Source organism: Thunnus maccoyii, chromosome 21, assembly GCF_910596095.1.
Source record: "Thunnus maccoyii chromosome 21, fThuMac1.1, whole genome shotgun sequence".
NCBI classification, from domain to species: Eukaryota; Metazoa; Chordata; class Actinopteri; order Scombriformes; family Scombridae; genus Thunnus; species Thunnus maccoyii.
In genome coordinates, this window is record NC_056553.1 from 20,157,999 (window position 1) to 20,183,304 (window position 25,306).

The 25,306-nt window shown below is 41.3% G+C and overlaps 1 protein-coding gene across 20 annotated transcripts in view; it reads right to left on the reverse strand.

The window, feature by feature from the left end:
• Positions 1 to 25,306, reverse strand: part of adarb2 (adenosine deaminase RNA specific B2 (inactive)) — a 385,455-nt gene that overhangs the window by 36,819 nt on the left and 323,330 nt on the right. For all 20 annotated transcript variants that reach the window (XM_042400108.1, XM_042400124.1, XM_042400119.1 and 17 more), the window contains one exon: positions 5,451 to 5,565. In XM_042400108.1, coding sequence (XP_042256042.1) covers positions 5,451 to 5,565 — 115 coding nt within the window. The remainder of the gene's footprint in view (positions 1 to 5,450; positions 5,566 to 25,306) is intronic.

Below are 25,306 nucleotides of genomic sequence, written 5' to 3' on the forward strand. Positions count from 1 at the left end.
CTTGCCTGAACCAAAAATCTATTAATTGACTCCAGACTGTGCAGAAGTCAGCTGCCAGGCTTTTAACCAGAACAAGAGACGTGATTACATCACTCCTGTTTTACCATCTTTACACTGGCTCCCAATATGTTTTAGTATTGATTTTAAGATCTTACTGATCTACTTTTATGGCTCTTCATGGCCTCTCTCCCTGCTATATCTCTAACCACTTAGAACCATACGTGCCAGCGCGTACTTTGAGATCCTCGGGCAAAGATCATTTGTCTGTTCCAGCGGCCCGGCTGAAAACTAAAGGGGACGGAGCGTTTGCAGTCATGACCCCGAGGCTCTGGAATGATCTGCCTCAGGAAATCAGGTCAGTTGACTCAGTGATCTCTTTTAAGTCCCTTCTTAATACTTTTATCAGAGAGCCTTTCCTGATTTTACTTGAGTTTTAATTTTCTTTGAACTGTCTTTTATCTCCTTTAAAAATGTTTTTTTCCTACACTGAATTGGGTTTTATTCACCAAATTGTTTCTTTAATCTGTTTTCTTTTAAAACCTGATTATTTTATGACAGTCTGATTAATTTTGCTGCCCTGTGAAGCACTTTGTAATTTGGATTTTGAAAAGTGCTCAATAAATAAAGATTATCATTATCATTATTATTATTGTTGTTGTACAACAAAGCAATATATTATGACCATACGTTGGACAGACAGGAGCTCTTGGGATGCAAGTAAAGACAGAGACAAGTTTTTGGTAAACCAGTTGGTTTCTGTCTTATGTCAGAATGCAAGTCAACATATTAATCAAGCAGCTCCAGCATACTGTATGTATGACCTCTGTGTTTCTGCTTAATGTTGCATTACTTCCACCCCACAACGCTGGTCCCCCACTTGCTCTGTCTGCATGTTGGCAAAACGGTCTCTCGCCACCAGGCTGCATCACACTACACTACACAGCACTGCAGCAGACTGTGAGCCAGTCGTTTGGGACGTTAGATCAGACAGCATCACCTAAATTTATATTGTGACTAAACAGACCAGGCCTCTGATTCAAGTAGCAGGTCCCTTTCTGGGAAAACAAATCAAGCAGTGCAGTGAAGGGATCTTCAATGATGCCAACTTGGGACACAGAAGGGACTCAGGAAGATAAAAATAAATCTCTTAGCTTATGTGGCATTCTACCAGCATGTTATGTTGATTTATTACATACTGTATTAAATATGTACTGTAAAAGTGCTCCCAGGGTTAGTAAACAATATTACTTTAGAAATGAATGACAAATTATCAGCAATACCTTATACACACTTGTGGAGACCCACAAAGAAAATACCCAGGAATCCCAACCTGACAATCTATAAAGCCTTCAATAGTCAAGTTATATATCATCAACCCTCATGGGAAAATTTGCCTCTTGCATTTGACCCATTCTGACCATTTAGTAACAAAAAGCAATGAGTATCGAGTTTCCATCGACATTCCTAACAGCTCACATGCATGTATGCATTTTGGACCGTGGGAAGAGACTGTAGCACCTGGAGGAAACCTGTGCAAATAAGAACCAGCAAACTCCACACAGAAAGGCTGCCGTTGATCCCGGTGGCGTTCGTCAACGCTAAATGCCGCACATTGCTCCAGAAACACACGGTCAACTGAAGCAAATATCTAAAAGATATTAGGGATAAAACCTCAAAGAAAAAAGAAATGATGTATTTCAAGTCAAACATGAGGACTGGTTGATAAGAAGACTTTACTGGCAATCATCAGGAGGAACCACTGAGATTCATTCAGAAAAATCCAGATAAATAACATGAGCATGAACTTTACAATGATCCATTATAACACAAGGCAACCACGATTGACAGACACTGCAAAGCTATTATCTGAATCCCTTAATTCTCTGTGCTTATGAAACAAAAAAAAATATCATAATAAGCCACCCATTATCTCTGAGCACCATAAAGCAGACATTAAAACATTTTCTTCTAAAGCAGAATGAGCTCCCAAGGTCAGCTTTTGGTAAATTCATATAAATTGCACAAATCCTATCTTTCATGTGCTCTTTCAACACAAGATGTTGGAACGATTACACTGAATGTCATCCAACGCGTGTTGTTTGAATCACAGAAAATCTCTGAAAATGCTCAGCGAGAGAGAGAGAGAGAGAGAAACGACTTGGCATGGGTAGAGAATGCACCCTGTTGAATCTTTATTAGCTTTAACAGGCAACCGCTCTAAACATATAAGGGTGTCTTTGTGAAATGCTACTGAAGCTCTCAAATCTCTCTCTCTCTCTCTCTGCTGCAACACACCCTGGGCACATCTCTGCTAATTTTTGCCTCTTAGCAAGCTGTTTTGTTGCCGGATGTGATTATTGAATGTAAAAATTTGTGGCACCCGGAAAACTAGATAAAGAGTAGAGAAAAATCCCTATTTGAAAACGGATATGCAGACTAAGAACCATAGCTTAACCGTCATTTGTAATCAACTTGTTTGAAACCCTTTGCTCTCATCTCTTTCTTTGAGTCCCTGTGGTATTTCTCCCCACACTCAGGCGAGTCTTGCCGTCTTTCTCAATAAAAAAAGCCTCAGAAGAAGCTTTTCTCATCCAATCTAACAAACAAGTAAAAAAAAAAAAAGAAAACAAGGAGGGGGGTCTTTTTAGCATTTTTCCATGTGGATGTTCCTGATTTTTCATGTCTCTAAGCACATCTGAACACTGTTTACCATCTTCAGACACCCAATGCTATCTCAGATCGATTCAAATGACATTTTCCACACTATTTGACAACGTGTGTTGGTGGTTTACTTTGGCGGTCGTCTCGCAACCCTCAGCCTGGTGGCGAGGCTAATCTCACTCAGGTTGGGGCTCAACTGTCTCAGTGGGACTCCAGCAAGGGCGGGGTGGGGGGTTCGCTGTCTGTCTACGGTTCAAAGACGGACCCTGATTAATATTCTCGAGGCAAAAGCAGAGGCATGAGACACAGAGAGAGGGAGACAGAGAGAAAAAAGGGGAGAGGGAGACACAGAACAGAACTCCCCAGTGTTCCTGTCAAGTTTGGTGTCTGACTGCACGGACGCTGGCCACCACACCGCCGCCGCCGCCACCTCGCTGCGAATACTTGGCAGCCCTATGTCTGGATCTTTGAAGATAACGTGTGCTATTAATAAACAAACAGAAGCAATTACTGGGAGGCAGAGGAGAGGAGAGGGATTGGATTAGGTCAGGATGAGCGCTGGTCTCACTGAAGTCTAAACTGATGAGCTGCAGCACTCCAAAGACAGCAGAGATACCAATCCCTCCTCACTGACCCCTGCACCCCCACAGCCTGCAGCCGCACAGGAAGATAACACTCGTCTGTGCATGTGTGCATGGCTATGTGTGTGTGTGTCAGCACTCCACATGTGTAGACCTGTGTGTATGGTCATTTTTGTATTATATTCCACAAAAAGTGAAAGCCCTATGTTTTTGAACATTACTACTAATGTTTGGCGTTCTATCTAATATTATAGCTTTGATTCCATTACTTGGGTTTATGTGATTATGTGGATTAGTTGTCAAAACACATGGTGAAATGTGGCAAAAGTTGGGCAAGCATTCCTATGGAAGCACAGTATTAATGTTGAAGGATGTTTTGAGTTATCATCAGGTCATTACCCTGCAGTAGGTATCAGGCTGTGCGGGCATAACTCTACTGAGCCCTCTAACAGATGATACCATTCCCTAATCCAGACCTAACATGTCTTTAAAGGATAGCTTCTGTTTTTTTTTTTTCAAAACTGTCTGGAACATGCGAGTAAAAAGCTGGTTCAGAAAAACAAATCTACACACGACCACTAGAATGTCTCCCTCTGCCGCAGCTTGGCAAGGAACGCTCCGGAGAAGCAAAAAGAGAGAATTTTGTGTTAAACAGACTGTAACTTTGGAAGATACTGACCTTATCTGACTCTTCCAAAGACGAATTTTGGAGTGTACAGTTGCACAGAACGAGGGCTGTGGATTTTGAATGTGTAGTCGCATTCTGGAATTGTTACAGTGACCAATGTTTCCAATATTTCCACATACTGGCATGTCAGTACTGTATTAAGAAAGACTTGAAAAAACTCAAAGCTATCCTTTAAGCTGCCTTGTTTCTGCTTAGGCTAACCTACAGTTCATTGGCTGGCCTGACTGGCTTGATTCATCTGAATGCCATGGCTCGCTCAGTGGTCCAGCCACGATCCCTGCTTATCTAACTGCACTAGTCTTATAAATAGCTACTAATTATATCAGAAACTTTCCAAACTTTTCTCTGACCTAATGTACCTTGCAATTATCCTTGAATCCTGCTCTCACTCAAGCAAAGAGCAGATACTCAGCTTCTTAATCCGGCCTTATATCTACATGGTATCTGCTTAGGCAAAGCTACAAAGGCTTGACTAGCGTTACAAACTAATCAGCAACACACTGGGTGTGAGAAACTTTTCTATGCATGACTCATGACCCTTGACCTGTCTTACTAAAGAAGAAAGAAAATGGTTTCAATATAAAGTTCTGTGGGCACAAACAGCCACTAACATGTTAAGCTAGTTAACACTAACAGCTAACAACAACAAAGACTAGAGTCAGGTTGCGGTTATGACTTAGCTTACCTTGAACTTTGAACATTTTCACTTTATTTTCGGTAAATTCAAATGTTCAAGGTTCAAATTTTTGGCAATTTTTCCTTGAATATTTAAAAAAAAAACATGACAGTTATGGTACAAATTTCATGTGAGATCATTCTGGGTTTTATGTATGCGTCAGCGCACATCATATGTTATGAGAGATGTGGAGTGTGTGCACGTTTGTGGGGGCATGTGAGAGTGTACTTTTGCACGTGGATGTGTCAGGGCTTGAACATATGACTCTGTTTGTGTTTTCGTGGGCACTTGTGTGTATGTGGGAGGCCTTGGTGTAATGTGCAACAAACACCACACATAAAAGATAAATAAAGCATGAAAGATAAATGTGCAGTAACAACTCATTGTTTCATGCTGTAGGAGAACAGCAGTGTGGAGCTTCCTCCTTCTTCCTCCTCGCTGCTCTTTCAGTGTGTCACTCAGTCAGGTTTCAGATTAAGTTTCAAGATGATCTAGTTAAGATTCCCACTGTGGCATCTGGAACTCTTGTCAAAGCTGCCTGAGCACGACAAGTCCAGCATGCAGTGGGGATGACTGACACTCACTACTATGTCTCATTCTCCTCAGAGACTCTGAATAGTCAATAATTCATCAGGAACGTATACTCTCCTGCACGATTGCAAGGTACAGCATGGAGTGGAAACTCTCTCTCTTCCCTGCCTATCTCCCCCCCTCAGTTTATCATTCCTCTTCCTATTTCTCGTCCTCTCTCTATCTCTTTACCCCCCCCCTCCCTCACTCTCTCTATATTGCACCACTTCAATAATTCAAAGTGATATATAAAAGTCAATGAAATTTGCCATACCTCGGGTCATTACGATGCCTGCCAGGGATTTGTGTCGAGCGTGCGCAGGACTGCAGCCACCCACCAGCGACCGGTACTTCTCCCTCACCAAGTGGAATATTGAATCGGCAAATTCCTGAAAAACACAATCACTCCCTTAATTTCTACCAGACACAATCTATGGACACTGACTTCACATGTTTCATTTTGCTGTGTAATATTCCAGTTCCCTAATGTACCTGTTCAGGTAATACAGTGTGTTTTGGGGAGATTGGCCCAAAAGCCAACTTACCTGTTCAGCTCTGAGTTCATACAGAAATCATCAAAACATTTTCTTTACATCATAATAGTGATGTTTCCAAGCATACAGCACGTTGAGTAACAGTAGCATGACTAATAGAAAGACGGTTGTTATAATTATTATATGCTATGTAGATCTACACATTTTTACGATATTATTAAACAAATGCCTTTTTTTTGCCATTTTTATTTTAGGAACTATTTCAGGTGAGAAACCATGTATTTATCTATTGTGGAGGGATTTCTATTTGCACACAGTCCCCCTTTGTGAAACATTTTTACTAGCATGTATACAGGGAAAGCAGATCCCTGGCATTCAATCAGCATAAAACTGCCAGTATCCTACTATCATTCAACATTGTGTGTTTGCTAAAGGGCCCACAGGGGACACATATAGTAGATTTAGTGTCAACATTCTCATCACTTAAAGGTTACATTGACCAAAAGGGCAAAAACTACACTATCTACATATCTTCTGTTTCTGCATATGTTATATATATCTTTTCTTATTATTATTTGACATTTTTGCCTTCATTGGACAGTTATAAGTGAAGTGGCAGGCAGGAACGAAGGGGAGAGAGATGGGTATGACATGCAACAAAGGTCCCTGGCTGGAATTGCACCACGGTTATGTGGCATGTCCAGTAAGTAGTAGTGTTATGTATATCTTTAAAGATAAAACGATGTTGTAAAGTTAATTATGAATGGCTTGATTTGCAATTTAGTCCACTGACAGCAAAAGGTTTTAGAAGAGACTAGCATTAAAAAGACAAGAACAAAACAACAACAATGACAAAACAAAACAGGAAATCAAATCTCTTGTCATACTGACAACAACATGAGGATGGGATCTTTCATTCTTCACAATAACAATGGCACAACTGTTTTTTTCCAGTATTAATATTTGTACAGAATGCTAAGCTAACATCAGCATGCTAACATGCTCACAAGGACAAACTGAAAGATGATGGCACTAGATGAAAAGTCAAGAGTTCAGAAAAGTTATTATAATTCATCCTGAGGGGGACATGAATGCCTCAGCCAAATTTCATGGCAATCTATGTCAACTTCATGGTGGTGCTAGAGGGATTCACCAAAGTCTTTGAGAAAAACTGTCTAGGAACCATGAATGTCTGTATAAAGGTTTGTGCCAATCCATCCAGTAGATATATAACTGAATAAGTTAAAACTCTGACCAACTGGTGCCACTATGTAAAAGGTTATGGTCAGCAAGATTCATCCTCTGGGGACCATGAATGTCTGTAAAAAAAATTTATGCTAATCCATCTATAGTTGTTGAGATATTTCAGTTTGGACCAAAGAGGTGGACTGACTGACCAACATTGTCATCCATACAGCCATGGCACTAGTGTGGCTAAAAACTCCTTCATTTTGCTTCTTTTTAACCTCATCTGCCCCCAGTATCAATTATATTCACCACCCTGACACATAGTATGTGACACAAAGTGTTTAACACCCTTTTCCTGTATCATCCTTCTTTTCTTTATCATTTCATTTTAACTGTTTACTATATACAGTAACCTTGCACTAATGAACTCCCTACTGTTGCAAAGTTTCCGGTGACATTATCTGACAGTGTAGTGTAAGGGCCACATCAGAAAGTTTCCAAACTTGTGTTGCAAATCTAAAATCTTTTTCATTGTAGGTGAACATAAATACAGCTACAATCAAATGGCTCATTAGAGTAAAAGATAGGCACATATTTTAATGCCAACAATGTAATCAAAGACATGTTGACACTTGGATAAATTGTGAGCCAACTATATCCTTCCATTCATCTGTCCCATTTTCTCTATCCATCCCTCCAGCCAAATCAACAGTTCTCACCAGACATCCACACTGTTCAACAGATGTTGCCAAGACATGTGGATCCCATTCACACCCCTCCAAACCTTTAATGCTCTTTACTCTAGTGGTAATTAAGGGCTTAGTTTCCAAGCGGCCCTCACTGGATCACCGGGAGATGGCAACAGAGTGGCAGCAGAGAGGGGCTTTTGGACAGATTGAGCCCCCGGTAGCTAAAAGGACATCAACAGATGCCACAGTGACAGACGCATGGAGTGAGAGAGAAGGAGAGAGATTAAGGGTGAAAAAAGACAGAGAGAGGGAGAGAGCGACTGAATTAGTGAGCATATTGCACATTATAGCCCTCGTCAGGGCTGTGAAATACTCTCACAGTTGGAACTGGCTTTCAAGGTGCTCACAGCTTGCGGTGTAGTGGGTGGTGTGTGTGTCTGTGTGTATGTATGCACGTGCACATATTGTTGTTCTGACACTGGTGTCAGCCTGAAGGAGTTTTGGAGAAAAGAACAGAAAGGAAGGCTGAGTTGCAGTGGGAGTCAACACAATGAATAACTTTCCAAGCTATGTAATAGTTATATGACAAGTCACAACTAAAAAGAAAGTAGTTCTCTGCAACAACTGGCAAGAAGGACAAGAGAAAGAGACATGTTGTCCTTTGAACTCTTCATCTCATGCTGTTTACTTAATGGTTGAATAATCCATCCCATCTATGAGCGTGTTTGTCTATGTGGAACAAAATGAACAGACAGGTAGATTCTTAACATTATCGGTTCAGATTCAGTTATGTTACTAAGAGTTTTTCCCTTTGTAAAAAGTGACCCCTGACAAAATGATTGCTTGCATAAAAGGGAAATATTAAAGTTTAAACTCTCTATCACACTTAAGACATAATTGTTTCAACAGCAGAGAAAGTTTTGCTGTTCTACCTACTGTAGGATCCAAGTGGCGACCACCGTGGACTGAAAAATAAAGCCAACGTAGAAGTGCCAAAAACTGCAGTTCCTCAAATGGCCACTTGAGGCTGGATCCAAAAGCGAGTCAATCCCCATAGACCCCCATGTTAAAACGCCCAACTTTAGAGCAGAAATAAACATGTTTACAGCTTGGTACAAAAAACAGTTTTGGTCTCTATAGCAAATTTCCCCCTTCATGACAACTGTACGGGGGGTCAATTTTTATATAACGCACCCATTTAAATGTATTAACGCTTAATGTTATGCATAATAAAGGGCATGGCTGCTTCACTGGCAAGTTGCTACCACGGCGACAGTGTTAGTTAGGTAACATAACCATGGCGTAACCCTAGATTCACAGAGTATGGGCATACTAAAAAAGTCTTGTTCAGTGTTTAGTTGTACTAACAGACCCTCTAAGGAGTCGGATGTTCGTTTTTTTCTGGTAAGTACATTTTGTTTCAATCGTTTTAAAACTGTTTTTTGCTAGTGAAAATCAGCATTAGCATTAGCATCATCACAGTTAATCATAGACTATAAGTGCACTATGCTAACCAAGCTAGCGGCTAGCGTTAGGGTCAGCTCCACTCTCGTCCAGATATGGTCACTTCTGGCTCCAAAAATCCAAGATGGCAACAGTCAAAATGAGAACTCAAGGCTTCAAAATGGGAGACCACAAACCAATGGGTGACATAACGGTGGCTATGTCCATTATTGTTCACAGTCCATGGTAGGATGTCTCTTCCTTGGAAACAAATGCTCTTCTGCACATGCAATTATACACTGTATGTTCACTGAAGCAACAACTGCAGAGTGTTGCTATTAATGTGGTATGTTGGGGCAGTTGCTACATTACGTGTACAACACTATTTCCAACATTGTGATCAAAATTGGTGGATTATCTGCCTTTAATAATATTAACTGATGAATTTCGTGCCCATAAAGTAACAAGACTCTATAGCCATGATAGTGGCTCTGTGAGGCTGTAGTTAAAATCAGCAGTGCTTTCAGCTAAATGCATGCTAGCATGCTCACAATGGCAAAGCTAAAATACTGATGGTAAACAGGTATAATGAAAAAAACCCACAGACAACTAGAGCAAAACTCAGGGGATCACCAAAATCACGAGGATACATCCTTTGGGAACCACAAATGTTTGTAGCAAAGTTTGTGTCCATCCATATAGTAAATGTTGAGATATTTTGCTGCAATCTTGACTTACTGATGGCACCAGAGGAAAAGTGATGGTACCACCAAAGCCAATAGGATTCATCCTCTGGAAATCATAAATGTCTGTACAAAATGTCATGGCAATCAATCCTGTAGCTTTAGAGGTATTTCAGGACTGAAGTGTGGATGGACAGACTGACATTGCCATCCCTAGAGCGACATCACTAGTGTGGTTAAAAATCTAATGCAGCACAAGGAAATCTGTATTTTATAACCACTGAAGCAAAAACTGTTGTTTGGAAGGAATTCATCAATGTTAGCAACATTTGAATACAAATAGAATAAATTTAAGAAGCTGCAGTCTAAAATGAGAATGTTGATATTTTACATTAAATGTAAAAAACTGTATGATTAGAAGCCATAACTGCTTAAGACCAAAGCTGTTACTGTATATGTATTTTGTTGTCAAATGGATTTCTATTTTTTGACTGTGAAGGGAAAACCTTGTACCTCCAGAGAGAAGAAAAACAGCCTTGTTTTGAGTTAATCTGATGTATTTCATCAGCTGAAATGTTGCAGAATTTTCTGATTCTGTACAGGAGTACAAGCTACAAAAATGTGGGGAAAAAAAACCCTGCCTTGTTCCTTGTACCTGAAAGTGACATCCAATTAATTCTAACAGAATCCTGCTTGGCTTGGCAGCGTCAGCTGGTGTCGGTCACAGTCTGAACCCTGAGTCAAGTCCTCCATCCCTCCTAAAGGCCTTTTCATTGATGGCATTACAGAGGTGAGAGAAGGTGGCAGCTCAGAAAGGCCTGGAGAGCAAAGGTGGAATAGACCCTGGCACACAGCCCAGCTTTTTGTCCCTCCCTCCTGCTTCCTCCTCCTCCTTTCCTTTTGTTCTTTCTCCTCTCTTTCTCTCTCCTCTCTCCCCTTCTTCACCTCTTGTCAATTCATGTTTCCACTCCTTTTTTCCCATCTTTTTTTTAGATAGGTTTTTGGGCATTTTTCCCTTTATTCGACAGTTGACAGTGGAGAAGCAGACAGGAAACAAGGGGGAAAGAGAAGGGCATGACATGCGACAAAGGTCCCCGGGCGGATTTGAACCAGGAACGTTGTGGTTATGTGGTATGCGGCTACCACGGCGTTCCCTCGTCCCATCTTTTTAAGTCTTACTCTCCAGACTGTTCTGGCCTTTCACTCGTACCACTCTTCTCCCTTTAACCACCTCGCCTCCTCATCCTCTTCCTCCTCCGTTGTCAGGTCTTTCTCCCTCTTTCATGCTAGTTGTGATAGAGGGCAGTGATGTGCCAGGACTAAGAAACTAAGTGAGTCAGAGCCTATAATATCCTCATCCTGTCAGCCAGAAAGGGGAAACAACATAATCTACATCACCAGACACAAAAAGAAAATAGTCTGGGATTTATAGCTGTGGTTCTCTTTGTAACAAATAAACCTCCTCTACTTTTCTGCCTCTGTTCATATCAGCTATTATCTATATACAGAACATACATCTGTCTGTATTTCTCCCTTGTTTTCCTCCTAACATGCAACATATACACACACAGTCACACACACTTTCTTTCTTCAGTGGGGGAGTTAAGTACCACCTTCACTGTGGGCCTAATATGGCAGAAAAATGGGGCCAAGGATCTTGCTCCACAGTCAGACAGAACATCACGGCGACCTGCCACACAGTGAGAGGAGGGCTGGCGTGTGGCTGGCTGGCTGGCTTCCTCTTGGATGAGCATCAAGGTTAATGCTGCTCCAGTAGCTACATCTGGGAATTTGGTTTCAAAACCTATTTCAGGTAACTGATGTAAGCTCCACTTGGGTTATATCTCAGGTAGCTCACTCAGACCAGAAAGTGCTGTTATGGTGGTTGTGTTACTCATCCCACCTGGTGTCTTTCCTGCATTAGTTCTGACCAATTTACTGAGCAATTCCTATAGTATGGGTCTCCTCGGGGTGGAGAAAACAAGCAGCAGTAGTTACTGCTACAACTGCGCTTGATGAGATTTATTGTAGGAGTACTTCAATAAGCCTGAACCAAGAAGAGGTGATAAAGTACAGAACATTGAATCCAATGCATTAACCTGTATTTGCCAATTCTGTTGTTTGGTGTGAAGAATCTTAAGATTCAGACTAAATGAGAAACTATTTGTCACAACCGCATACAAAGTCAATGACAAGAAACAAGAGGACGAGAACTGATGCTAAGTCATTCTAAGCAGCGCAAGCTAACGAAAACAAACATCCAGGTGAGCTGAAAACGTTTCAACTTAAGCAAAAAATTTTTTGCATTTATGACTCCACTTCATGAACATACAGATACGAGGAGGAAGTGTAGAAGATCTGGAGAGAAAAGAACTGTAATTCCTGTTAAGTTTTGAGATCAAAACAAAGTTCTCCCACACATAGCGTAGCCTTAAACTTGCAATAAGAGCAGCGAAACAAGCTGTAAACGCAACACGGACACCTTCAACTTTTACAATGATTTGGCTAACTTCTGTTTATACATCCAGTAAATACAGAGCAAGAGAGTTTCTGGTCACCTGATGAACGAAAGTCAAAAATTAATTCTCCTTTCAACTATTTCCCTTACTTGTTCAACTAACAAGTAAGGGAAATAGCTACCTGATCACCAGCTAGCTGCTAGCTTTGTCTGTCCTCCCTTAAGTCCCAAACAGGTATCATACAGTATTTTATCAGAGCTTTTTTCACCGAAACAGTTGCCTGCTGTGTTTGGAAATGATGTTATGAGAACGATGAGACCAGAACAGTAAAGTTGCGGGTTGTACGACTAAAACAAGCTAAAAAAAATGCTATAAAGCCCTGTAGAGCAGAGGTGAACTGCAGACTCGGGTGATAATTCTCTGTAGATTTGTGAGCATGACCAACTTCTTTCACACACACAGAGTCATGTGATATACTGTTAATATAAAAATATTGATTATAGCAGCTTTTCCCTTTCCAACATGAGCAGAGTAAAGAGCTTTGGGTGTGCTGTGAGATTCTGCTGGTGAAAAATGTTTTTGAGAAATCCGGAGTGTAGTGGGGAACAAAGTTAAAAAATGATAAAGATCTTCAATGCAGTGCTGACCTATTTTTCTCATTTTCCCTTCATTTTTTTCTGTCCATCCATCCCTCACTCCCTGCCTTGTCTTTTTCCCCTCTGCCCCTCCCCGACTGTTTGTGCACGTAAACATTTCTGTATCTATCTCCAAGGTAATGTGGAATGTCACCAACAATCCTCCTGCTGCCTTCCCTCTGAAGTCAATATTGTGCCAGAAACACAAAATGTCAACGGGGAAATTTTCTCCGCTGCTGACTGACCTAGAAGTCTGTGCATGCTGGTAGGGGTGACGGTATGAGTGTGTGTTGTGAGAACGAAAGAAAAAAAATATACTCAATTGTATAATTTATTGTTAGCTTCAAGGCCCCAAAGGGAACTAATGACTGAAGACTCCAGATTCATCACTGATCACATTTTAAGGCCTTCCATGACATTCTCCATATGCTTGCACACATTGCAGCTCAGTTAATTTGGTGAAACATTCAGTGAAGCTGATGGAGTGTAATACTGAGGCAACCATGTTGATTGTGTGTGTCCATGTGGGGGGGGGGGGGGGGGGGGGGGGGGGGGGGGGTGAGGGGGTGGGGGAGGATGTGGGCTTGATTTTACCCCACCCTCAGGAAAACACACACACATGCTTCAACCCACCACCTCACCACCTTATCACCCGCCTGCAGAACAGCCCAGGCAGCATAAAAACGGGGCCACCACGTCTTATATTTCTTTATAGAGGTATTTAACAATTCATTCTCCCGAGTTTTAATAGTGTCTGCCCTCTGCCTAGATATCTCCCCTCCCCACCGCCACCAACCCCGCCCTTCCTTCTCCCCGTCCCTCGTCTGCCGCCAAGCATGAGGCTTTTGAAAATGGAGATCTATTCATTTGGTGGAAGCGTTGCCTCTGGGGGCTTTTTAGATTCTCAAAAAGCCAGACTCCTCGCGGCGAGACAGATTTCCCTCTTGTTTGTTCTCCATATGACACATAGCATCACTCTCACTCCTAAATCTTTTTCTCCTTCTCGTTTCTCTTGCTGTCCTCCAGATCTGTATCACAAAAGGAAAAAAAAAACAACAGATATGTCAGTGCTCTTATTCGGATGTTCTTTCAGTGGTTAGTCTGTTGTCTTGTCTTTTATTGACAGTAAAAGATGCCTTCGTGTCATGTGACGACAACAAAGTGCAACCCAGAGAAGCTGAACTGTGTACAAATTTGTAGAGTGTTGTGCAACACTCCAGCACCTCGCCTCTAACTACATCCAACCTTTTCTTGTGCACTGGCCAGATGGCCCTGCAGCCCGTGGAACAGATTTCTCTCAGTGTGTGCGTGCGTGTTTGTGTGTGTATGTGTCAAACTTTTTGCCTGAACAGCGGGGCCTTGTCAGTCAGATCAGGCAGCCGGGCTGCACCATGTGGCCATCGTCATCATAAGAAGAGGTTTTTCCCTTTCAAACCACATGCTTGATGTTAGCAAGTGAGAACAAAGGCAGATGAAGGAGCACAAGAGAGAGAGCGAGTGACAGAGATTGTGCAATTGATCTGTCTTGCCAGAGCTCGCCCCACCTTCTCTCCCCTGTGCGGGTGAGGGGAGGGGGGTGCTGCACCACAGGTTCCCAACAGCAAAGCAGAGCTCAAGCAGACTCCTCATTAGGCTTGAAAAGGTGGAAACCAAGAAGATAAGCCTGTGTATGTGGTAAGGATCAGAGTCAAGGATGAGCTACCACAAGAATGATGGCCTCATCCAAAAACCAAGGACACTACTTCCTAGTGATGATGCTAAACATAGAAGTGGATCATTATTTCTTTCTTATTCTCCACTTGGGGGCCTAAATCAATCCCTATGGTCCACTTCTTCTACAAGGATCCATCCAAACTGTGACGCAAAATACATGTCAAAGGCCACAGGAAGTTAGATTTCTAGCCACTCAAGTGGTGTGTCTCTAGGGATGTCAGTCCGTTGGTCAGTTGGTCCACCACCTTAGTCCAGATTAAAAGAACTAAGCAACTATTGGCATGGACAGAAATTAAGTTTTGTACAGATATTCATGCTCCCAAGAGGATATATCCCAATGACTTTCATGACTGACTTTTCCTCCTGCACCATCGTGAGGTTGTCATTTTTGTTTTTTAGTGTTTATGTCTCAATAACTATTGGAATGGACTGCCATGACATTTGACATAGACATTGATGGTTCCCTGAGGATATATCCAATGACTTTGGTGATCCTCTGACCTCTAGCACTGACATTAGTGATTTTAAGTGAAATGTCTCACTTGTATAGATTTTGCATGACATTATGTACAGACATCTATCTCCCCCTCATGATGATTGGAATAATTTTGATGATCCCTTGACTTTTCATCAATATTTTGGTTTGTGACCAAATACCCACAAAACTAATGCCATTCCAATCAGCCTTTGTTGTAGTTTGTGTTAAGTGCTTATTAGCAAATGTTAGTACGTTAAGACACAACTGTACTCTAAAATGGTGAATAAAGTAAACATTATATCAGCTACAAATCAGCATGTTAGCATTGTCACTGTGAGCATGATGATGTTAGACTCTCAGTCTTTTTATATTCCAAGAAACTCAACAATCACAGCAATAAGGATAAAATACTATAGTACTGTAAATGCAGTCATAACAGGCAATTTCAAGTGTCAATGTCCAACAATATGAATTTAAATGTCTATACTTTGGACTTATCTCAAATCATGTTGAAATGACAAGAACGGTTCTTTGTCAGCTTGTCACTCAGTATCTGGACATTATCTCAGAAAAGAAAAATCGCCACAATGTTGAAGAAAAGGTTATGACAGACACGTTTATTCTCTGTAGAGAATGAGAACATAGATTCTTTTTTTCCTTTTGCCAACATCCAGTGATTCATGGATAATGTAAAACTAAAGTGAAATTGTGTCACCCAAACTTTGTTCACAGCTAACTTCATATGTCCCCTGATTGGTTACATCTGCTCAAAGCCACTAATGCTCTTAAGCCTAAATCTAAACATTAATTTGGGAAATGAAACCCCAACATTGAAGCCAAAACGAACTAAAGCCACTGAATCATGACCACAAACCACAGCTGTTAAGCGCGACTGACTCTAAAACTCATTATCAATCTAAATTCTCTTCATCTGATCAAACAAGCACAGCCAGTTACGACAACATAGACGCTATCAGCCCCTGGCTCATCTGTGGCACCGTGTTTGGTGTGGTTGTAGCATGGAAACCATGTTTGCCAAATCCATGAATAACCTTCACCGGCACCCTCCTCTTGATGGTGTTTCTGTGCGGCTCACCTGAGTGCTCTGCCTCAAAAATATGACAGCATATTTGCAGTGTTCATTCCACTGAGCTGTCACTGATTATACTGCAAGTTTTAAAAGCAGTCAATAGCCAGAGGGTCAAATATTAATCTGAAGCATCAGACATGAGACATTAACAAGTAACATCAGGGATGAAATAAAGAGTACTAGTCAAGATGTAGAGAACTACATTTCCATGAGGTATTAATCAGCACTTTGGCTCCTTGGTTAATTAGCTGCCTACATGTCTTTTTTTAGAGATAATAGTCATGTTTAACTTAATTAGCTAACATACTGTACAGCAAAGCAGTTGAAAATGAAATATTCAGAAAAGGTCCTGGGTTTTTTCTTTTGGTAATACATACAGTATGTGTTACTGGAAGATATCTTTTGATATATAGCGATGTTGCAAATAAAAAAACCACAAAATATATACAGTAGGAGCTAAAGCAGCAATCCTGTCTAGTCCTCACAGAGGTTAGAGAGCCCTTTAGTCCTTGGTGACCTTTCCAGACTGTTTCTGCTTGGGCTTTACTGATACTGATCACCTGAGGTGCTGCAAACCAAAAGGGGCAAATATCTAATCTCAAGAGCACCAACAGCGCAGCTCATGTAATTTTAACGGTTAACTTAATGATTAGTTTTGGTTTGAATATCAACTAATTCATAACATAAACTGACTGATGGAAGTGAATTTTTGAAAGACCACTACTTGTGGGTGAAAGTGGAACTTTTAGTTAATTAAAAACCAACACAGATTTTGTATAAACTGAATAAAATAATCTAGAAATAAGACTGTGTACTTTAGTATGAATATTTTTCCTCCTATTTTCTAGAAAACAAGAAGTCTGTTTTGCTTGATGAAAACACTGTCTGATACAATTATATCTGATATTTCACATCACATTTCATACCTGTAATTTTTTAGATTGGATTACATTAAGCACTAATTACTGTTATTAACTTCGCTGAGAAATTAGAAATGCAATTATGTGGCATTTTCCCTCCTGAGGTATGTACATAAAAGCCACTACACACACTAACAGGAGATTTCCAGGATAATAGTCCACAGGGCTGCATCATGATCCCAGACCTCCCTAGCTTTCCTGGAGAACTGCCATTTGAATGATTATTTTATGGCACTTCTTCCTTCCAAGACAGTCTGCCCTCCTAGACAGACCACAGACTGGCTAGACTAACATCCTGTTCCTGAATTTGTCTTGCACAGGGTAGAGACTGGGAGATGACAGAGAGCGAGAGGAGGAAAAAAAACAAAACAAAAAAGGTTCAGGGTGACAACAGCTGGAGCGCGTCTAAGTCGTTTCGGTATAAATCCCCTCTGATTAACCTCCATGGTAGAGATAAAAGCAGCGATATGCCTGAAACGACTTAATAATGTCAGGCACAGTGTAAAACACACACCAGCGGCTTTATACATTATGCACCAAAGGCCAGCAGAGGGACTCCTGCGAAAAGATAACATGACCTACCCCTGAGAAAGATGGAGAGACGATGGGAGGAGAGAGAAAGAAGGAGGAGACGAACTGGCAGGCACTCGGAGAGGTAAAGAGGCTGGAGCGAGACAGAGGAGGAAATGAGAGGGTCAGCGATGAGGATTTAACAAGAGTCTATCATCTACAGTACGTAGCTGACTAAGAGAGGATGGAGGAGGAGGAGGAGGAGGAGGAGGAGGAGGAGGCCACTCCAAAGGCCCCAGAGGGCTTTTCACAAAACTCCCATTAATCTGCACATGATTCAGCAGAGAGAGACTAAGAGAGACTAGTCGTTGTGGTCTCTGTGCTGTATCATTAGGAGGGTAATTTTATATAGAGAGATATTACATACTGTGCTATAAAATACCTGCACATCAGGAATAATTTATATATATGTTATTATATTTATAATAATTTAATACGGCTTGCAGTAGTAGTGAACAGAGATTTATTAGCCACTTTGATGGGACAAACTCTCCATTAAGTGCCTATCAACTGCAACTATCACAAAAAGTCAATATTTATGAACATGGTTTCTGTGTTAGTTACTGCCATGATTTGAAATTGTTTCTAAAACCAAACAAATCCATGCAAGAAAAGCCTACAGCAACTACAGCCGTCCACTGGCATAATGTGAGGACAAATTACAGATACTGATGCTTTTGGACTGAAACTCATCTGAGAGGGGTATCTATCTTCTCATCTAAATCTCCACAAGACAGCAAATGTCTATTTCCCAAATGCAGGTTTTTCTAATAGGGTTTATACTGTAAGTTAATACCATTAGCCTACACCTACAACAACACGCACACCAGAGGGATTATTTGAAGTCAGATATCTGATATAAAATAATAATCATAACAAAATAATATTCACTAGCTATGGTCACAGACAGACCTGTATCATAACAGAGGTGTGGGACAGTGAGTTTTTAATAAAAGTCATATATTGGCATGGTGTGTCCACTCACAGATTTATCAGTCTAACTCTATTCTCAATCTCCCAACAGACAATTTCAGTCTGGAATCTGTAATATTTAATGCCGGTCAGACCAGACTCAAATACTTTTGAGATCCAAAGAACTAATAACAGCAACAAAACAGTGTTTGCTGTTTCGTCACATGGAGAGACTTTAAAACATTTGGGAGGACGGCAAGATCTAGCATCTCCTTTCATTTATTGAAAGAGCCAAGCCATTCAAATGGCTCCTCTGAAGCACTGCGATGGCTCCCTCCAAAGGGTGGGCGATTTTGTCGGCCTCCGCCCAGACGCAGTGGCCGCTCCTCCATCTCTGCTGCTCTTGAAGATACCGCTGTGGCTCTTTTGGCGGGCTCGACCCTGGCAATCAGTGAGACTTCAAACCCCGGCGCCACCCTTTGAACGGCACCCGTGAACGTCTGTTGCCAAGCACTGCTTTCCTCTCGGCGCGGAGATTAGAGACGCAGACGAGGGGAAACACTGGTGCTTTCAGATGCTTTTCTGTCTCCCTGTCAAGCAATGCCTGCAACATAATGTACTGTCAAGGGTACAATGTGCTGCTATTACCAATGTGGAAATACAACATGCACAGCTTAAATTATGCCAGCATAATTTTACTGTAGCATAATTATCATTTCTATTAAAACTGCAAAATGGTGTAATGTCAACAAATTCCATTTGTTAATGTGCTTCAAGAAAAATATGTTTTTGTGACTCAGTGCACAACTACTTGACGATCCAGCTGTATTTATTTTCAGTGTGGCAAGTCCATTTATCCAGCGGCCTTCCCTCTGCTGGTGACTAAGTGTGGACCAGCCTTTGTGTCATGTCTGTGGGTGCCGTTGTGGCCAAAGGCCCTACAGCCAGCCATACATCATCAGATATTGATACGGTTCCACCACAGCACCACGGCTGACATTTGATTCATAGCTCTGGGTGATCTTTTTGAATTCCAGTCAACAAGGGATCATGGGGAAATGTCAATGCTGACATGAGGGAGACTGGTAAAAAATAATGGAGCCAGTTGGGACAGGTGGCTAACTTTGTCTTGAGCTAATGGCACTTTGACTCTGTTTGTAGGGTAGGTAGGGTTGGAAATAATTTAGATTTGATTAATTCAGATTTTTTCTCAACAACTCTGGTTCGACTTACTGTAAATCCTGCAGTCTATGGTTAACTGTGATAATGCTACTGCTAATGCTAATATCCGCTAGCAAAAACCAAAACCATTAAAACAAAATGTACTTACCAGAAAAACTCAATATCCCACTCCTTAGAGGGTCTTTTAGTACAACCAAATGCTGACCAAGACTTTATTAGGCGACCAAAATGTTACAATTAACTTTCATGAATTGAAAACACACCTGTACTCTGTGATTCTGGGGTTACGCCATGTTTATGTTACCTAACCAACACTGTCGCCGTGGTAGTTACTTTTCAATCACAACATAGCCACGCCCTATAGCATACCCTGCTTTATTGTCTTACTACATATGCCCTATATGTTTGTAAAGAGCACACTGCCTCCTGTATTAGCTCTGAACATTGCTATTGGACATACAGTATACCATGAGGTGTGGCGTGGTTCAATGTGGATTTAATCCCTAGGGATACTGGGCTGCAAATGTTATGTGATTCTTTTTGGTTACAACATAAAATAAAGTTGGACATGCTAGCATTAGCTGATTCTGGGTCACTACAACTACAAATGAGGACATCAAAACTTTGTACACCATGAAGTACATGCTTGTTATTTTACAAGGACTCCTTTACTTGAATGCACTTTTCACATGCACTTTAGCACCAGCTCCAGTGCCTCACACTGAGCCACTTTATGTGACTCATACATTGAAACAAGTGGGATGTAGACAGAAGCACAACAAGTCCAAACTTCAGTGCAGAATCAAAATTGTGTTTTTTTCTTGAAATTCCTAAAAATTCGGGACATTCAAATCAGATCTAGAAATTGTCTACACTTCTTAATTTACTGTGTAACTGTTTTCTCCTCCTAATACTTATGTATAAGTTTAGCTGCCAACAAAAATTTATATCATATTTATATGTATAAAATAATACTTTGACCATGTACCTAAATTAATCAAATAATAAAACAGTATTTGCATTTGAACCCAATCTTCAAAAAAACATTGCATGATTTTTCTTTAAAAAACAGAGGTTGTGACCATAATAGGAAAAGGCTCATATGAATGTAAAGTTGGTCTGAAGCTGTTAACAAAAACCCAAAAAGCTCTTTTGGCCATTCTGCATGCACTTTTGAGACGGCCCCAAACTTCAGTTCATCAGTGTCCGTCAACATCCCGTTTACATCCTGACGCTAGATGCATGACTCAGTATGCTTTGTCCATTAGAGAGGCTGAATGGTCAATGTTGGGTGAAACCTCCTAACTCCAAATTTCACTGACAGCCACTGACTGTTTTAGCTGTGACTGAAAGATGACGTGCTTCTCTGTGGTGTGACAAAGTTCACCTGTGGGGGCTTATGACAACCTTTCAGATGCCCCTGTACTGACTGAATGCATGGATGTCAAATTCTGAACAGTGCTGTTGACATTTTGGAGATGTGAGGTTTCCCCCCCAACAACAGTGATATGTTTATCCTGCAGACAGTCGCTATAACTTTTATAACACCTGCCCTTTGGAGAAAATAGTGCTGCTCTTTTCTGCACTGATGAATGTGGCTTCTAAAAAACATCCCATGACAGAAGCGGCTTAAACAGCGCATGATCCCTCTCACCGCCAACTGCTGTGCACACACACACAGCTGTACGACACAATATAATATGCACTTCACAGCCCGCGGATGAAATGAATGCAAATAACCGTGTGAGAAAGCCTTTTGAGCGTGCCAGAGAAATCAGTCTGTGGCCCCTGCTCTTTTAACATTTACTAAAAATCCATCACGTGGCGTTTGCAGAGTAAGCAGAACGCTAGATATACTGTAACAAATGCACATGCTCTCTTTTGTCACCTTTTCTTTCCTTTCCACCAATCCTTTCAAGTGCACACAGACACACACATGCATGTGCACGCACACACATATACACACACACGCTCTTCATAAGCTCCTGCAGCAGGCCAGCAGAGAGAGCAGGAGAGGCATGACAATAGACTGAAAGGAGAGTCAATATTGAACCAAGAAGAGAAAAAAGCCAAAGAACACTGAAGGTCTATACCTATTGTGTGTGTATGTGTGTGCGTGTTGTACTTTTAAGTCCATGCCTCCTTTTGAAAATTACACACCACTGCTCGGTGGTGTCTGATGTGTCAGACAGTTCCTCTAATGAAAGTGTGTTAAGCTACTAAGTGTTTTACAGGAGATTTAACTATCTGTTTTCTTTATTCCTTTTTCATGTTTTTTGTCCTACCCTGTAGCTCATAAATGCATGCTGTTGCTATGCTGGAGAGACTGAGCTGAGGAGTGATCAGAAAAAGAAACAAAGACAAATGAGTGGTTCACCTTAAGACAGGGTGATCATTGTCTCTCCGCCTCTGCAACTGTGGACGTTTCTTTCTCAACCACCTGTGGGGTTAAGTTTTAATAACAGTACTGAGAGAAAGCACTGAATGTCAGCTATGCTGGAGTGTCTGGCTGTTTGTCTGAAGTAGCTGCCACATCTAAACAAGCCAAAGCTGTAAATGTGTTTCTACAAAGTGGTGCAGAGAGGAAGATGCTTGACATGGGGGTTGTTGTAGAGGAGACAGAAAAAGAAAACAAGTGGGAGAAATTGAAAAGGGAGAAAAGGGTAGTGTGTGAGTTGCACATGCATAGTGTCTACACATGACGACACACTGTGTGTATACTGTATAGGTTAAGTGTGTGTGCACTCATGCATACCTCTATGAGATAAGAAGACTTGGAAATGAGGCAATATAGCATGCAATGTTGTAATTCTCAATGCTGACATTTCACGCAGCAATTAGAAAAAACAAAACAGCAGATAAAATGATGCAGAGGATTAAGCCTTTACAAATACCTATGCATATATTTAATCATTTACGTGTTGTTGTACAAATAAAGAATTGACTTAATAAGTAATGAGAGCACTGACACCAAAATTATACAAATATCCCTGGTAGAGTAATGGTTCTATAGTTTCTTTATCTTCAAAATGTCAACTTTTCATGAGCTGAGATTTGTCACCTTTGTGACACTACATTTTTCATGTGTTTGCAAATTATTTACTTAGCTTAAAGTTACAATCTTTAAGATTTTCATGAAATCAAGTCCTGTTTTTGATTCAATTACTGGTCGGTATTTTTTCAGCAATAGGCATTAAAGGTACATACATCCTGTTATTACCTCTCTCCTGAGAGTTTTCATTATTAGTGGCAGGGTTCGCTATTCCCACGCTGGACTCAAATAGTTTTCACAGGAAATGAAGCAGCTCACACTGACATCAGCCTCATTACTGTTCCCTCTCCTAACACTGTAGCAGAGCTGTATTAAGTTACTGCTAATGCAAACTCACACACCACTGGCATGTTTTGAGCTAAGTTGACTTTTGTTTTTGCCTTTAGTCCCCAAAAACTCTACTTGTCAAACTATGTGCGTCTGTCTGCGACTGTGGCGTTCCATTTCTTCATCAGCAGGAACGGTGCTATTTCATCATCCTGCACAGGAGAGTGCAATATAGACCTTGAGATTCAGCCAGGATGTAGAGACAGGAAGCAGGGCAGTGGGAATGGATTAGTTATGTACCTGCTGACGTACAACCAGGTGCTAAAGAAACTGTAGAAATGTATTAAAAGTCTGAGCATGTGCATTCTACACTGGTGGTTAAAGTTATATGCAACTGTGAGGATAACTCCGCCAGCACTATTAGTAATTCATCATCTTTTTACTGAATGTGATGGATAAGTGCAGCGAGCTGGGTCAAACTTTTCTTAGTCTAAAAGCTTAAAAGTCACCAGGAGAGAAAAGTTTTCCTTTCAGGCTCTGACTAAAGCATATGATAACTATTCATGCAGTGAGCTGTGGATTTTTTTTTTTCCATATAACAGAATCTGTCAAAGCTTTATCACTGCTCTGTGTAGCCAATCGAATGGCTAATCAGCTCATCTACTCAGAAGACTTTGTTCTAAAGTTCACCCTGCCGAGATATCTTGAAGCTGTATGTACAAACCACCTCTGTGATAGTGTGAGTGATTGCTACAAATGTTCTGAGGGCATGATTTGCTCTGGCCTCCAGGATGGCTCTTATTTGATCTGCTAAGTGCTTTGCAGGGAGACGGCGTCAGGCGACGATATTATGACTCATGGCAACCCCACCTGTCATCTGTATGCAGAGTTCAGCACTTCCTGTATTGGAGGGGAAGAACTGCCATCAAAGGTCGCCCCAGAAACATCCCTCTGTGACAATGACAACGGAGACGGTATTAACAGGCAGCTCCGGGTCCGCCTCTCAAATTTAGAGGTGACGCCTGTGACCCGAATGGGCAATTCAGCTGTTCTGGAAGCAATCGTTACCAAAAAAAAAAAAAAAAAAAAAAAAAAATAGAATGTAAGAATCCAGTCGAGTTCAGTAAGAGTTCAGCTGCATTTATTTTGTGCATTCATACCCCTCCATACCCCTCTGCCATAATTTGGCAGAGCTCAGCTATCATGAGGGGGAACTCGGTCACGGAGAAATGCTGCTATACGGAGTGAATACTATGAAATATTTCACCTTTTTCCCTGCAATCACATTTACAAACTAGGTGAGAGCACTAACATGGGGCGTGAGAACCATCATGTAAACATTGTGCGTTACATATGTGACCTCTGTGTTCCTCTTATTGCCCAGTGGGATAACATAAAAATACATGAAGATGGAGAGGGGGCTCCATCCATTACCCAACGGACAGTGGTTCCAGGCGCAGCACAGACCTTAACTAGCTGGCTGTTGTATACTCATGGGCAGGCAGGCTGAAATATGAGAGCTGAGGACATGAGGTCTTCCCAGAATGCTAAACTCTCTCTCTCCCCCCCTCTATCTTTCTCTCTCTCTCTCTCCCCCCACTGTGCCCTGCAACCAATCTGACGCCTAATTAATCCTGAAGGTCTTTTGTTCCGCTGAGGTTTTCCTCTCTTTCCCCCTACTGCACTCCATCCATCCTCACCTCCCTCGCTCCCCCCACAGCCTGCCTCTCATCCTTCCGCCTGCCAGCTTGGTTTTTACCCCTCCTCCTCCCCACACCCACCCACACACACACACGTTAATACATGCACCGTATTCCAGCCTCTCCCATTTTGTCTTCCCCAAGGGAGGTGTGGTACAGTCCCAGAGAGCAGGGCAGAGGTAACAGATGTTTTGCTTTTCTTTTTTTTCTCTCCATCTTTGGGGTAATTTAGTCAAGAGAAAGATGTATGACTGTTGTTACATGTATTCCCAGTATTCTACTATATTATGTTCATATGAGAGACTTTTGTGGTTTTCAGCAGGTATCCAGCATTGTGGAGACTGTGATACACAGTGAAACAGACAGTTAGCAGCAGACTAATGCAAAGATATGTATTTTTACAATAGCAATCCCAAAGGGTTCAGTCTTCATGATTTTCAAGGAATTGTTAAACGTTTCTGGGAAATAAGCTTTCTTGCTAAGTGTTAGATGAGAAGATTGATACCACAAGTCTTTCAGAGAGTAGTATCGATTCTCTCATCTAACTCTCAGCAAGAGAGCAAATAAACACATTTCCCAAAATGTTGAGCTATACCTTTAAGATATTATAATATTTTATTTAAAAACACAATTATCAGATTATCACAAAGGCTCT